The 15,000-nt window shown below is 49.2% G+C and overlaps 1 protein-coding gene across 5 annotated transcripts in view; it reads left to right on the forward strand.

Moving 5' to 3' along the window:
• Nucleotides 1-15,000, forward strand: part of zfh2 (Zn finger homeodomain 2) — a 205,518-nt gene that overhangs the window by 163,946 nt on the left and 26,572 nt on the right. For all 5 annotated transcript variants that reach the window (XM_070137623.1, XM_070137624.1, XM_070137622.1 and 2 more), the window contains exon 2: nt 12,659-15,000. This exon is cut by the window's right edge and continues 846 nt beyond it. In XM_070137623.1, coding sequence (XP_069993724.1) covers nt 12,714-15,000 — 2,287 coding nt within the window. In that variant the 5' untranslated portion in view covers nt 12,659-12,713. The remainder of the gene's footprint in view (nt 1-12,658) is intronic.

Genomic DNA, 15,000 nt, shown 5'->3' on the forward strand with positions numbered 1-15,000 from the left:
ACGTAGATAATGATTACGGCCAGGTCAGTTAAGAGAAATTGAAGGGGGGAGGGGAAGGGGGGGGGGGAGGTAGAGCCATGTGCAATGTTTGTCACTATTATGGTTGTTGTTATTTTTATTGTTGTTTTGTTGTTGTTGCTGTTGTAGTTCGTGATGTTATTGTTATTATTATTATTATTATTATTATTATTAATTATATTATTATTATTAGGATGCAATTATCATTGTCATTATCATTAATATTTGTTACCATTAATAGTAGACAAAGCATTAGCTGTAACAGCAGCATTCACGTTATTTACAACTCTCAACATTGCCCAAATTATCGCTCTACATTTTCTTTATTTACTTTTAGTCTTTTTTATCGACTTCCTCCGTGGAACTTCTCCGAAACCGGACGATTAAAACCACCGTTATATCCAAAATGTCCCCCGCTTTCCTCAGAAGCAATAAAACCCATTATGACTGATAATTTGAGAGATCGAGTACTTTTTTTTTCTTTCTTTCTCTTTCTCTTCTCGTCTCTTCTCTTTTATTTTCTCTTCTCGGCGCTGTTCTTCTTTTTTTATTTTGTCTTGTAAGTCTCTTTTATTCTCTATTATTTTTTCTTCTCGTTTTTTTCTCTCTATATCTATCTTTCTATCTGTCTGTCTCGCTCTCTCGCTCTTTCTTTCTCTCTATGGTTTGTTTTGACCTGTAATTCATCGAATGGGAGAGAGGGGGAGAGGGAGGGGAAAATAGTGTGAGGGAAAAACAGACAGACAGAGAGAGACAGGGAAACAGATAAGCAAACGGCCACACGAGAAACTAGCCCCTATGTCCGCCGAGCACAGAGGCCGTAATGGCGTGTACACGAGCGCACGCATCTGTTGAAACGGCCATTATCGGATTGCATGCGGCTGACAAATTAAAGTCCGAAGGTAATTTTGGTTTTAATAAGTGTTTATATATTCTTTTCTCTCCCGCGGCTTTGATTAATGGACAGGCTCCGAGATGATGGGAGGGCCGGTAGCTCTTCTTGATAGGCCTATGGAGCCGTTCTTTTGTTATGGGGAGGTATTATTTTTATCGTAATTAATTATCAGTCGTCTGTAGTTAGATTTGGGTTGTGTGTGTCGGCGCAAGAAGGGGGCCAGCGGTAGAGGGAGGCGGAATGTGCATCGCTTGAGTGTGGATTCATTCAGATACATACATGCGTTCATAGATATATACATGTGTGTGTGTGTGTGTGTGTGTGTGTGCGTGTGTGTGTGTGTGTGTGTGTGTGTGTGTGTGTGTGTGTGTGTGTGTGCTTATATATATACATATATATATATATATAAGTTTGCACTTGCACTTTGCCTTAATTTATTTGCGTGTTTTGTTTACCTGTTTCTTTTGTATTCCGTGCGTAAATAAGTAACAATTGCTGGCAGATGGATGGGTTGGCAGCCAAATTTTTACTCCAATTATCGTGTTCTATTTCTACCAATTCGACCATCATCGCAACGAAGCTCCGGGCAAGAGAGATACATCCACCAGCCTCCCCTCTCCCCCTTGCCGCTGGTAGCCCCAACGGCCAGACGGCATAAGGGTGAGAATAGCCCGAAGGGGGGAAAGAGGGGGAGGTTTAGAGAGGCGGGGGCGGCGGTTGCATGACTCGTAGACATCCTGTTAAAATTTCTTTGACGAATCGAAACCCCCCTTATCCCTCCCTCCCCCCCACCCTCTCTCCCCTACCCATCACCCCGCACCATCCTTCATCCCCTCCCCTCCCCCCTCTTCCTTCTCCCCTACCCATCACACACACCCATCCTTCATGCCCTCCCCCTCCCCCTCCCCCCTCTCTCCCCTCTCCCCTACCCATCACACCCTATCTTTACCCCCCTCCCCCTCCCCTTTTTTGTCTCGTTCAGGGGTTCTCTCGTGTTGGGGGAGGAGAGGGAGAGGAGAGGGGGAGGGGGAGGGGAGGGAAACATGCGTAGACACGAACGGACGAACAAACAGGCGGACGAACGGGAGAGGGAACGAGTTGTCAACTTTCGACATTGATTTCGAAGTCTGTCACGTGATTACGGGTTTTAATAGGCCTTTTTTTCCCAAACATGTGTAGAAGGGGGAGAGAGGAATGGCGATGAGGGGAGTAAAGAGAACGTCGATATTTTTATTTCTCTCTCGAATAAATGAGAGAAAAGGGGTTAAAATGGGCCGAAAAAAGCTCAGTTAGGTAAGAATGTGATCAAAATCATGCTGTGTGTGTGTGTGTATGTATGTATATATGTATGTGTAGTTATATGTACAAATAGTTATATGTACTTATATTCGGTACGTCCTTTGGTCCATATATACGTTAATCTCAATGTGAAAAAGTGGCAGTCAGTTAACTAGGCGATGACGCAATCACTCACAGGAGAGGACAGAAACGAGCCCAAATACGCCCATACACATCCGCAAAGACCTGATATGACAGGGTGGCATAGGCACACGATAGGCACGGGGCGAACGGGTGTTGAAACGGCCCAGGCACACACGAGCAGACACGCAGACACACGCAAGCAGATAGTCAGGCACAACCAGGCAGGCACGGGTGACATGGGGAAGGCAGAGGGAGAGAGAGGGAGAGGAAGAGGGAGAGAGACGCCGTGAGGGGCTTACCGTGGTATTCATTCCCCTGATTACGGGTGAAGGTCGGTAGAGTAGGGGAAGGGGCGTCGGAAGGGTAGGGGAGAGGGGTCAGTAGGCTAGGGGGTGTGGATATGGGGTATGGGAAGGGGGAGGGGGTCGAGAGGGAAGGGGTAGGGGGTCGGGAGGGAAGGGGTAGGGGAAGGGGGCAGGAAGGGAAGGGGGTCGATAGGGCAGGGGGATGTGGCTATGGAGTATGAGAAGGGGAAGGGGTATGGGAAGTGGGTCGGAAGGGTAGGGGAAGGTCGACGGTATTGTTGGGGAGAGGGAGTAGGTAAGAGAGGGATATAATTAAGGATAAAGATGAAATAAAGGAAACGAGGGTTTTTTTTTCGACATATACTTAAAGGGATGAGAGGAGGAAAGCTCGAAAAAAAAAAACAAAAAAAAACATAGCCATTGTAGCATATCCTTCGGCAGCCTCCCAAGAAGACGAGTTTTCAAAAATATCGCGTCAAGATGAAGGATTCCGTTCCTGGTGGAGATTGTGACTGAAGGGGGAGAGTGGGGAAGGGGGGAGAGGGGGGAGGGGGTGGGGAAAAGGGGGGGGGGTGAGACATTGCGGGGGGAAGATGGCGAAGGAGAGGTTGTGATGTGTCACCCGAACGGAAGTGGAGGTCGATGTTGTAAAACTCGGTACAATTCGATTCCGCTGTCGGTTCATCAAGCAGAATTGGATGCCATAACGAATAGGGAGAGAGAGAGAGAGAGAGAGAGAGAGAGAGAGAGAGAGAGAGAGAGAGAGAGAGAGAGAGAGAGAGAGAGAGAGAGAGAGAGAGAGAGGTGAATCAGTTTGAAACGCAAGAAGGAGAGAGGTAGATAGATAGACAGATAGATAGAGCGGGGATCAAGAATAGTCGCCGCTGTCCTCTCTCCTCCGGTGGCGCCGAGGCAGGCCAGGAGGCTCGGCGGGTAGGTTTTGTAAAATGGTTGAATTGACAATCGAAAATGGATTCGGATGTCAACGCCGGTTCACAGCCGGTCTCCTGCGCTCGATTCCGACGGGAAACCAACACGCAACGTATTGCAATTGCGAGTCTTCTTATCACGTCTCAAGGTTGAGTATGAAAACATCAGTCCCAGCGGCATTCAAGCCTTACTTATCCGATCCTTGACAGTACGACAACACTTCCTTCGCTCAGACAAACGAATGTCGGCTCACCGCGGCCAGACGTACAAGGTCGCCCCGCGCTAATGACACGTCATAGAATAATTACCGCAGGCCCATCACTTTAATTATCATCTCTGTGTACACGAGTCTGTTTCTCTCTCGCTCTCGCTCTCTCTCTATCTGCTTTCTCTCTCTCTCTCTCTCTCTCCCGTTCCTCCTTTTCTTCCTTTTCACCTCGATCGCCAGCTCGACTCGGGGTGTGTTTGTCCTGTGCCAAAAGGGCCTTTATCGACTTTCTCGCCGTGTGCATGTTTATACCGCGGGCCCGAGGTGCTCTGGGCATGGGGGATACTTTGATTGGGTCTCTGCTCCTTGGGATGTGGGTATTCTCTCTCTCTCTCTCTCTCTCTCTCTCTCTCTCTCTCTCTCTCTCTCTCTCTCTCTCTCTCTCTCTCTCTCTCTCTCTCTCTCTCTCTAACATACACACATTCATACAATTATGTACGTATTGCTTCATTCCTATTCGCACACATGCATCCATACATATCCATTTGAGTATATCCTTTCCCTGTCTGTCTGTGGCTTCTCCGGCCTCCTCCCCAGCGGCGTGTGCGTCTGTCCGTGCAGCAATATTGTCTCCCACAGCAAGCCATTAACAACCCTTCCATCCAGCGAGAAAATCACCCTATAATTCCGCTGTGGTTGCCCTTGCCACTTGCCAAAAGCATCTTTCGCCCCCAAACGAGACTTGAAGAATAAAGGGAAAGCAACTTCAACAACAATAAAGTAGTTAGGATTTTGTTGTTGTTGTTGTTGTTTTTTCTTCTTCCTTCGGGTTTCCTACTATTCCTATTCTTTTCCCTATCCTCTCTACCTGGAGGGGTAGGGCGGTAGGGGGGGTAGGGGAAGTCTACCTTGGGGAAAAAGATGTCATCGCCGCTTCTATGCCGTCGAGAACTTTGCCCCCTCTCCCTCCTCCTCCTCCTCCTCCTCTCTTCCCCTTGATCACACAAGCTCCTCCTCCTCTTCTTCTTCCTCCTCGTCTTCTCCATACTCCTCCTCCTCCTCCTCTCTTACTATCTCCTCCGCTTCCCTCCTCCCTCCTCCCCCTCCTCTCTTCCTATCTCCTCCGATCCCCCGCTCCTCCTCCTCCTCCTCCTCCACGAACGAGAGAGAGAGAGAGAAGGGGGGGATAGGGAGGGAGGGAAAGGAGGGAGAAAAAGTCTAGGGATGTTGTACGCCATACCTCGGCCATTTTAAAGCGCTGGGCTAATATCATTTGTGTTGGCATGACAACAGCACAGCTACCCGCGGAGAGGCCGGTCCCGGGGTGCTGACTTACGATAATTTTCACAATTCTCTGATTGGGGAAGGGAGGTTTTACCCCACCCATGGCCTGGGTTTTTTTTTCTCCCCTTTGAGTGGGGAAGGGAGGGGGGAAATGGGGGAGATGCCAGGCTGGGTTGGCTGGCGGAAGGGGGAGGGGGAGGGGGAGGGGACGTGTAGGGTGTGGTTGAACTATTCAACGTGGGTGTTTTGGGCTTCATAAAGTGGTGCGGTTCTTATGTCTGTGTCCCTCCCCCTCCCCTCCCCTAAACCCCTCCACCCGCCCCCGCTTTTCCCTCCCCTCCCCTCTCCCCCTTTCTCCTCTTTTTTTTTATTTTCCTTCCCTCATTTTTTCCCCTCTTTTCCTTTTCTTTCTCCAAAGCGAAGGAGACGAGATGGGGGATCGTAGATCTATCGGCGGGCAAGAGTAATCGAGTTGAGGAATATCGGTCGGTCGACGTCGTCCTCCCCCTCCTTTTCCTCCTCTTCCTCCTCCTCCTCCTCCTCCTCTTCTTCCTCCTCGAGCAACGAAGCCGCGCCATTATTCATCTCGGCCGTATCTCTCTCTCTCTCTCTCTCTCGAGCAACAACCCGGGAGATTATTATACGAATCCTCCGCCGTCGCCCGTGGCTCGAGACGGGGCGGAGTTTCACACACACACACCGAGTCCTCCCTTCGCCTGGCGCTTCCCCCCCTCGTTCTCCCATGCGAAGGGACAGTCGGATTAATAAGTGCAATTAGGGAAAAAAAGAAGTCGAGGAGGTGCATCGTGCTGGGGGATGTGTTCGCACGTGTTGGCGAAGGGGGGGAAAGGGGGAGGGGACGCCGGGGAGTCAACCGCACCGAGCGAAGGAAGTCAAACGTGCACGGATTCGCAGGCGGGCCGCGGGGGCTGGGTTGCCGACGGCCTCAGCCAAGAGATCCTCGACGCAACACGCTGCTAGATAAGCGAATTGAGTGAGAGGGGGAGCGCACGCACACGCTGGGGAGAGGGGGAGGCACACGCACACGCACGCAAGCGAGGGCGCTAGGACACAGGGATGCACTTACACAAAAGTTCCAGGTCTTTCCGTATGGAGAGAGAGAGAGAGAGAGAGAGAGAGAGAGAGAGAGAGAGAGAGAGAGAGAGAGAGAGAGAGAGAGAGAGAGAGAGAGAGAGAGAGAATTTTCTAGTCTTTGAGGGTGTAACTATGGAAACATAAGTCTGTTTTTTCGGGCCTTTATCTTTCTATAATACATATAGTTATTTTGATAAATATTTTTGAAAGTCTTCCCTATTTTTTAAGAACTGTCATTTGAGTTACGCTTATTCGCTTAGGTTGACGTTCGAGTTCAAAGAGAGAGAGAGAGAGAGAGAGAGAGAGAGAGAGAGAGAGAGAGAGAGAGAGAGAGAGAGAGAGAGAGAGAGAGGGAAGGGAGAAAGGAAGAAGAGCGGAGAGAGAGAGAGAGGGAGAGTGTGTGAGGGTTATGGAAAATGGTTTTATCGATGATAACGATGGAGGGAGGGAAAGGGGAAGGGGCAGAGGAGGGGAGGGGAGGGGAAGGGCGCTGACTCGGGTGTCTCTCCTTCGTCCCCCACACTTCGGTCTTGCAAGATTTTTATTCTTGTTCTTCTTCTTAATATCCGATTCTCGGGTTGTTTCTCTCTCTCTCTCTCTCTCTCTCTCTCTCTCGCCTAAAAGTGGAAATGACGGAATTTCTGGTCTATGGTTGTGTTTTTATATGTATATCCATTTTGATTCGTTGTTATATATATTTTTCTTTCTTTCTTTCTTTTTGTATTGGTTTATCCGTCAAATGCGTACGTGGAGGTGGATGGAGAGACGGATAGGTGGATAGAGGGACACGGATAGCCTTATTATGCGTTCGTTTATTAAATTAATTGGCCATTGGAGCAGCGGCGGAACTGCTTCCCGTCTGGCAATTCATCATCGCTATTGCTTCCTCTCTTTTTCCTAATCTTCTCTCCGTTCGCATCCCGTCTCTCATCTCCCTCTCCCCCCCCCCCTCCTCCTCTCCTCCTCTTCGCCTCTCCCTCCTCCTCCTCCTCCTCTCCCCGCCATCGCGCCTCTCTTCATACTCTCTCTCTTTTCTTTCCTTCTGTCTGTCTCCTCTCTGTTCCTTCCCGTGGATTTGGTTGGTTTGTTTTGTGTTGCGGGTTTTTTCCGTGTTTTATCTACCTCTTTCACTCTTCCTCATTCGGTGTTTGTTCCTCACCCCTTTCTCTTTTTCTCTCTTTCCGCCTTCCTTGTTCCTGCCTTCCTGTCTCCTCTTCTACCCCTCTTCCTCCCTTTTTCCTCTCTTCCTCTCTTTTTCTTCCTTTATCCAACCATCTTGTCTCGTCATCTTCCAGTCTTCATCCCTCTTTACCCTCTTTCCCTCCTTCCTGTCTCCTCTTCTTCCTCCCTCTTTCCCCTCTCCTCCTCCTTCTTGTGTCCTCTTCTTCCTCTTATTCTCCTCTTTTTCCTCTTATTCCTCTCTTCCTTCTCATCTTCGCCTACGTCATGGCGTCTCGAGGGCGATCTGCAGGGACTCTTAATCCTAATGCGCTTAGTTGTAGTACTTAAGGTGTAGGATATTATCTGGATTTCTCTTCTTTTTCTTCTTCTTTTCTCTTTCGTTAGGTCTTCCTCGCTCTTTTTCTCATTTTTCTTTAGTTTTTTTCTCTTTCTCCTTGTCTGTGTTTGTCTTTATTTATTTATTACCTCATCCGTTTTTTATTTATTTCTTCTCACTCTCTCTCTCTCTCTTCTTATCTTTTCGTGTCCTTCCTTCCTTCCGGTCTAACGAACGAATTCATCCGCGGAAGAAGATTAAGAAAAATTAGAGGAGGAAGAAAATGCTAAACGACAGAAATTATTATTCCGTTTTCGTTATCGTTAATAAACGTTGTGGCGCCGAAAATATTTTCTTGCGGAGGATCGGTCTGCCGGTGACGGAAAATGCGGGCGTCGGGAATGTGCGAATATTATGCTGATTTTAGGGGGATAATGAGAATGCTAATGATGGTTATTATTATTATTTGTATTTATTTGTTGACATTTTATGTATTTATTTATTTATTATTATTTTTTTTTTGAGGTTAGTTATTTTCCTTTTTTTATTTTTTGTTTATCGGTTTATTTATTTATTTATTTATTGTGACGTTGACGGACGCGAGTTAGTATGGTTGTTGTCTTTGTTATTATTATTATTATTGTTATTATTATTATTGCTCTTCATAGTTTTAATAGCATTAGCATCATTATGTTTTTGCTTTCTAGGCTTCTGTCGCGGGAATATGTCACGAATCATGATCACAGAAGATTTGAATAAAAGATTGACGTTAAATAAAGTTTATGTACATTTATAGCACCTGTTAAATATCGTTTTATTTTATTTTATGGCGTTATGGCGTTCGCTTTGATATCACTCGCCGGGTATTTTGATTATATCCGCGGTGCCTTAATTATTTCTATAAGGTCGATTTCTGCTTATTTCTGCCGTCGTCATTCCGTTGCTGATTCTTTGTTTATTTCTGCTTCTGTTTATTGTTATCTTCTGATTCTCTCTTGTCGTTGTCCTTATCGTTCTTTTTTTCTAGTTTTTACTATTTTTGACTTTTATCTTTTATATTATTTTCAGTTTCTCCTTCTATCTTCGTTAACGCCTCTTTCTTCTTCTTCTTCTCCCCCTCCTTCATCTTCCTGTACTTCCTCTTCCTCTTCTTCTTTTCATTATCTTCCTTTACTCCATCTTCTCTATTTTTCCCCCCTTCTATCTCTCTCCTTTAGCGTATCCACCGCGAGAGGAATATTTATACAAGAGATCCTTATCGCTCTCGCTGTCAATTGTAGCCTCTATAGACGACTTTCGTGCTGCAGTTGCAAGAGGGGAGATATTGCAACGTCACTAAGCTTGAGTGGAGCAAAAAGCGACGCTGAATTAAGATCTCGAGATTATTTGAGCTCTTTATAGAACTAATTAAAGTCTCACGTCGTATCCAATAAGCCTTTGCTGGACTTCGGTTGCTGGTGAAGCCTTATCGGGGTTTTATTAATATAGATTTTTTTTTTTTAGATTTTTTTGATTCCGTGTGTTTTATTACTTATTTGGGAGGTTGTTTATGTGTGTGTGTGTGTGTGTTTGCGTGTTTATATATATATATATATATATATATATATATATATATATATATATATATATATATATATATATTATATTATATAAATGTGTATATATGTATGTAAATGTGTATATATGTATAATATATATAATAAAGTATATTTACAGGTATACACACACACACACATACACAAACACAAACACACTCAGACACATACTTTCTCTTTCTTTCTCTAGTTTGCTCTCTCTCTCTCACTCTCAAACACTTCATCTTCTCACGTTACACTTCAAACACAACAAGTAAATCCTCGGAATGCGAATCGCTCTTTGATGTGTCATTCGATGGCTTAATTGCGATTGTGAATTCCGTGATTGACACCGGAAGCTTGAGCCGGGGAACAATAGGCCTATGGAGCGCCGGTGGATTTGTGATTTCACGGCCTAAGCGGGATGGGGGGGGGGGAAGGAGGAGAGGGAGGGAGGGTTTCTCAGATTAAGATTAATGTCGTTTGGTGTTTTATTCGGTCTATTCGTTTTTTTTTTTTTTTTTTTTTTTTGGATTATGCTTTGTTGTGGATCGTTTATTTTTCTTCTTTTTTATTTGCATTTTTTATGGTCTTGATCAGAGCATTTTTTTATGTATGATTGATGTAAAGTTGTTTGTCTTTTTTATTTTGTCATTTTTATTCATGTCAATTTGTTTGGATATATAATTTCTTTGTTTTGGTATTGCTCTGTTTTTGTTTGTTTACCCTGCGTAATTGATATAAATTATTTTGTTTTCGATCCGTGCGATTAATACAAATTTGTTGATGTAGTGAGCGATGATGAATTGGCAGCCCGCCCTTTAAAGGTAAATAAACCGCCTCCCATTTAATATTAGTGCTTCTTCATGTTTAAAAAAAAAGGGGTTAATGGTTCATGGTTCATGGGCGTTAATGATCTTCGTTGTGCGTTACGTCAATCCGGAGATGCTGCGGTTCGGGTATCGGGTTCGGAGTTCCAGGGGGAGAGAGAGGGAGCAGCGGCGGGTTCGTCTCGGGTCGAGCGCCGTCCCTGCCGCTTGCTGCGCCGATACCTCGTGCGTGGATGTAATTATGATCGTGGGCGGAATCATGTGACAGATCGTAAAATAGGGGGAGGGGGGGGGTAAGGAAGGGGGTGGGGGAGAGGAGGGGGAAGGGGCGCGGGCGGGAGGGGGGTAGGGGGTAGGGTGTGGTCCGATAGCACTTTCCTTCCCCTCCTTTTTTCCTATTTTTTCCTTTCCTTTTCCCTTTTCCATTCCCCTCTTTTAGTCTCTCTCACCCCTCCCCCCTCCCCCAACCACTCTCGGATTATCTCTTTAATGCATGAATACATCACCTCTTTCATTCGATACGATTTTTTTTTTCTTTTTCTCTCTCTCTCACGGTTTCCCCTTTCCCCTTATCCTGCTCTCTCTCTCTATGTCTCCTCTTTATTCCTCGACTTCTTCCTCTTCCTTTTTTTTGCATTCTCTTCCTCTTCCTATACCTCTTCTATTTCCTTCCCTTCCTCCTCTTTTTCGTCTCCTTTCTCCTCCTCTCCCTCTTCCTTTTCCTCTTCCTCGCGTGGTAGTAACGACAGCTGATTTATTGGGCAAGTGTCCCGCGGATGCCCCCTCCCCCCTCCCCCTCCCCCTCCCCCGCCCCACGCCCCACGCCCGCGGTCGCCTTTGTAGAGCACCCAGAGGCGAGTCCCGCGGGCGGTGTGTGGGCCTATATACCTGCGGTTCACGCCCCGGCAGGTGCGGACAGGTAGGGCGGCCGGGAGGGAAGGGGAAGGGTGTCTGGGAGGGAAAGGAGGAAGGGGGGGGGGGAGGAGGAGGAGGAAGAAGAAGGAGAGGAAGAGGAAAAAGAAAAAAGGCGGCGGGGACTAGGACTGCGGTTTGCATGCGGATGTGCGGATGCGGGCGATTTCTTGGAGTCCAATGAGTCAAGTGTGTGTGTGTGTGTGTGTGTGTGTGTGTGTGTGTGTGTGTGTGTGTGTGTGTGTGTTGTGTGGCCATGTGTGTAATATTTGTGTGTGTGTGTGTGTATATATATATATATATATATATATATATATATATATATATATATATATATATATATATGTGTGTATATATAACGTGTGTATGTTTGTTGGTATGTATTTATGTATATGCATATGTATACACACATAGACTCTTTCGAAAGTGATGCTGTATTTATTTCCATAAATAATACACGAACTCGGTTAAAAGAGCGAGACATATATTTTTATAAACGCATATATATTTTCCCCGTTCATTATCATTTTAAAGTGGTGCCCCTCGGCCGGCCGGGCTTTGTTCTCGGGTTGCTCGCTGTTGCATCTTGCAGGATACACGTGCAAGGCGCCGCTTCCACCCGACGTTAAAAGCCCTCCGAGCGCCGGCTGTCGGAGCGTCGGCGCTGGTCGGGGTCGGTCGGGGTCGGTCGGGGTCTCGGTGTCGGGCCGCTGTCGGAGCTGAAATGTTCGGGCGGGGGGAGGGGAAGAGGGAGGGGGTGGTGTTCATCGGCGCAAACATCAATAATTCTAATGATAAGGATGATGCTAAACAGAATATGATGGTGATTGATATTAACGTTTTCAATGAGAATGAAACTGAAAAAAGTGAGATAGACGGATAGATAGAGAGAGAGAGACAGACGGATAGGCATAGGAGAGAGAGAGAGAGAGAGAGAGAGACAGAGAGAGAGAGAGAGAGAGAGAGAGAGAGAGAGAGAGAGAGAGAGAGAGAGAGAAAGATAGAGAGAGGACAGTCGCCAAACTGGACTTAAGGAAACGGTAACTATAGTCGAGTTTAAACCGGCCTGGGAGAGGCGTATCAGCTTAGGAGAATCAGTGAGTGTTGAGACTAGGCTACGGAGCGCGACGCACCTGGAGTCTGGGGTAATGTGAGCAATATGATATGGACTGTTTGTGCCGCTCTCTCTCAGTCTCTCTCTCTCTCTCTCTACTCTCTCTCTCTCTCTCTCTCTCTCTCTCTCTCTTCTCTCTCTCTCTCTCTCTCTCTCTCTCTCTCTCTCTCTCTCTCTCTCTCTCAGTATTTCGCTTGCTCTTTTATCTTTGTCTCTCCCTCGCCTCTCTTTCGTCGGCGCCACGTACTTGCGTGTGTGTTTGCGTGCTTGGATGCGGTCGTGGGTGGGTATTGTGTTATTGCTTGCGTGTTGGGGCGAGGGTAGGGTGAGGGGAGGAGGGGGAGGGGCTGGAAGGCCGCTTTTACAGCGGTGAAGGTGTTGTTGTGTGTTGCTTTGAAAATTTCCACGGTGTTTTTTGTAAGGTTCCTGTTCTGTATTTTTATTGCCTTGTATTCCTTTCATGAAATGACCATGCTCTTAGCGCAGGGTTGTGGCTAAGCGGTAGAGTTTACTGTTATCTAGAGATAAGGAGTTTGTGCGACCGCTATTAACGCGATCCGTTTCTGTCCCCAGATGGTGCGTGGAGGTTGAGGGCTGTGACTAGCGGAGGCGCCGTGTCCGTGCCGCCATGCCCGGAGAGGAGCTGGGAGAGCCGCCTCTGAAGGGATGCCCCCCGGCCCCCCCACACCCTCCCACTGAACCTCAAGAAGCCCCTAGCCAGACGCAGCAGCAAGACCCTCCGACTATGAGTCCTGAGGACGCCCCCTCTACCTCCCCCCTGGCGGGCGAGGAAGGCCCAGGGCCCCTGCCGCAACAGGGCCCCAACGCCACCTCCTCGTCGTCGTCGGCGTCGTCCGCGTCGCCGCCAGCGACGTTCAACTTGACGTGCATGACGTGCCACACGCATTTCACGTCGGCGGAGCAGTACACGCGGCACCACTGCGTCGCGTCGGGCGCCGCGCAGGACGCGATGAACGAGTCGTCGAGTGACGTGGAAAAGTTCGACGGGAAGATCGTGTACAACCCCGACGGGTCGGCCTACATCATCGACTCGGAGATGAGCGACGACGACGGCGTGGCGGGGCTGGAGCTGCCGCAGCACGAGGGCTCCATCGTGGACTCCCCGCGGCACCCGCTCTCCTCCACCGCCGCCCCCACCATCCCCACCATCGCGAACGCCATATACGTCACGAAGAACCCCGCCTTCTATACCGCCCTTTACGGTCAAACCTTCACCTCGCTACTCCAGGAAAACAAAGTTCCTGACGTTCCCATTGTTCACAACTACAGGGTCTTTACCGTTGGTGATAAAGACAGTGAAAATGAATGTAAAGACAGTGATAACAAAAATGATAGTTCCAGTGAGAAAACAAAACTTCCATTATTAGACTACTCGCAAGTTCCAATTAAACCTATATTGATGTGTTTTGTATGTAAGTTGTCTTTTGGATATGTTAAATCTTTTATTGCCCATGCGATGGGCGACCATAGTGTAGTGCTGCTGGATGAGGAAAGGGACCTTTTGGCGTCAAAGAACGCTTCGGCCATCATCCAGTGTGCGGGCCGGGAGAAGGAGCCGCGAGTGTCGTTCCTAGAGCCAGTGACGCCCCCTGGTGCTAGCAGCAGCAGCAGTAACAACTGCGGCAGCAGCAGCCAGCACGGGGACTCCCTGGCCACCCTGCTGCCCTCCGGGGCTCCCAGCGGCCCCTCCCCCAGCCCGCAGCCCGCCAAGGCCGCACACAACAACGACGACCACCAGGACCTCGCCGAGGACGATCATAACACACCTGTCAAACGTGAGATGACCGACTTCTATGACTTAGTCCGTCAGCAACAACAACAGCAGCAGCAGCAACAACAGCAGCATCAACAGCAGCAACAGCAACGGGCAGACCCCTTCGCTGCTCCCCAGCATCCGGCTGCTGTCCGGACGCCAGACCTGAGCCGCAAGTCGCCCATCTCCGCCCTGGGCGCCAACGGCCGCGCGTCCGTGTCGCCCGTGACCTCCATGTCGCCCACGAGCTTCTCGCCGCTGCAGTCGCCGGTGACGCAGCTCACCGGCACCGTCATCGGCGCCTGCCCCGAGCACATGAGCGGCCGCCCCCAGGGCGTCAGCTGCGACAAGTGCGACCTGATCCTGCAGCAGTCGCGGACGCTCGGTGGGCAGATGGCGTTCATGCACTCGCGCAACTCCTGCAAGACGCTCAAGTGCCCCAAGTGCAACTGGCACTACAAGTACCAGGAGACGCTGGAGATCCACATGAAGGAGAAGCACCCGGAGAACGAGTCCACCTGCATCTACTGCCTGACCAACCAGCCGCACCCTCGCCTCGCCCGCGGGGAGACCTACACCTGCGGCTACAAGCCGTACCGCTGCGAGGTGTGCAACTACTCCACCACCACCAAGGGCAACCTCTCCATCCACATGCAGAGCGACAAGCACCTCAACAACATGCAGGAGCTGCAGAACGGCGGCATGCCCAACCTGGACGGCTCGCAGGCCCTCACGTCGCAGCAGCAGAGCCCCTCCGGCAGCATCTACTCGGCGCCCAAGACGCCGACGCCCTCCACCACGCCCGCGCCGCCGCAGCAGCAGCAGAAGCCCAAGCCCATGTGGCGCTGCGACGTGTGCAACTACGAGACCAACGTGGCGCGCAACCTCCGCATCCACATGACGAGCGAGAAGCACACGCACAACATGATGGTGCTGCAGCAGAACGTCAAGCACATGCAGCAGCTGAGCGCCATGCAGGGCGGCGGTGGCGGGGCCGGGGGCCAGATGGACCCCATGGCCCTGCTGCAGTTCGCCGGCAACCCCGCCGCGGCCGCCGCCATGATGGCCGGCCTGGGCGTGGGGGAGAAGCCGCCCCTGCCGGAGGCCGCCCTCGCCGACATGGCCTACAACCAGGCGCTGC

This window comes from Penaeus vannamei, chromosome 23 (genome assembly GCF_042767895.1).
Source record: "Penaeus vannamei isolate JL-2024 chromosome 23, ASM4276789v1, whole genome shotgun sequence".
Taxonomy (NCBI): domain Eukaryota; kingdom Metazoa; phylum Arthropoda; class Malacostraca; order Decapoda; family Penaeidae; genus Penaeus; species Penaeus vannamei.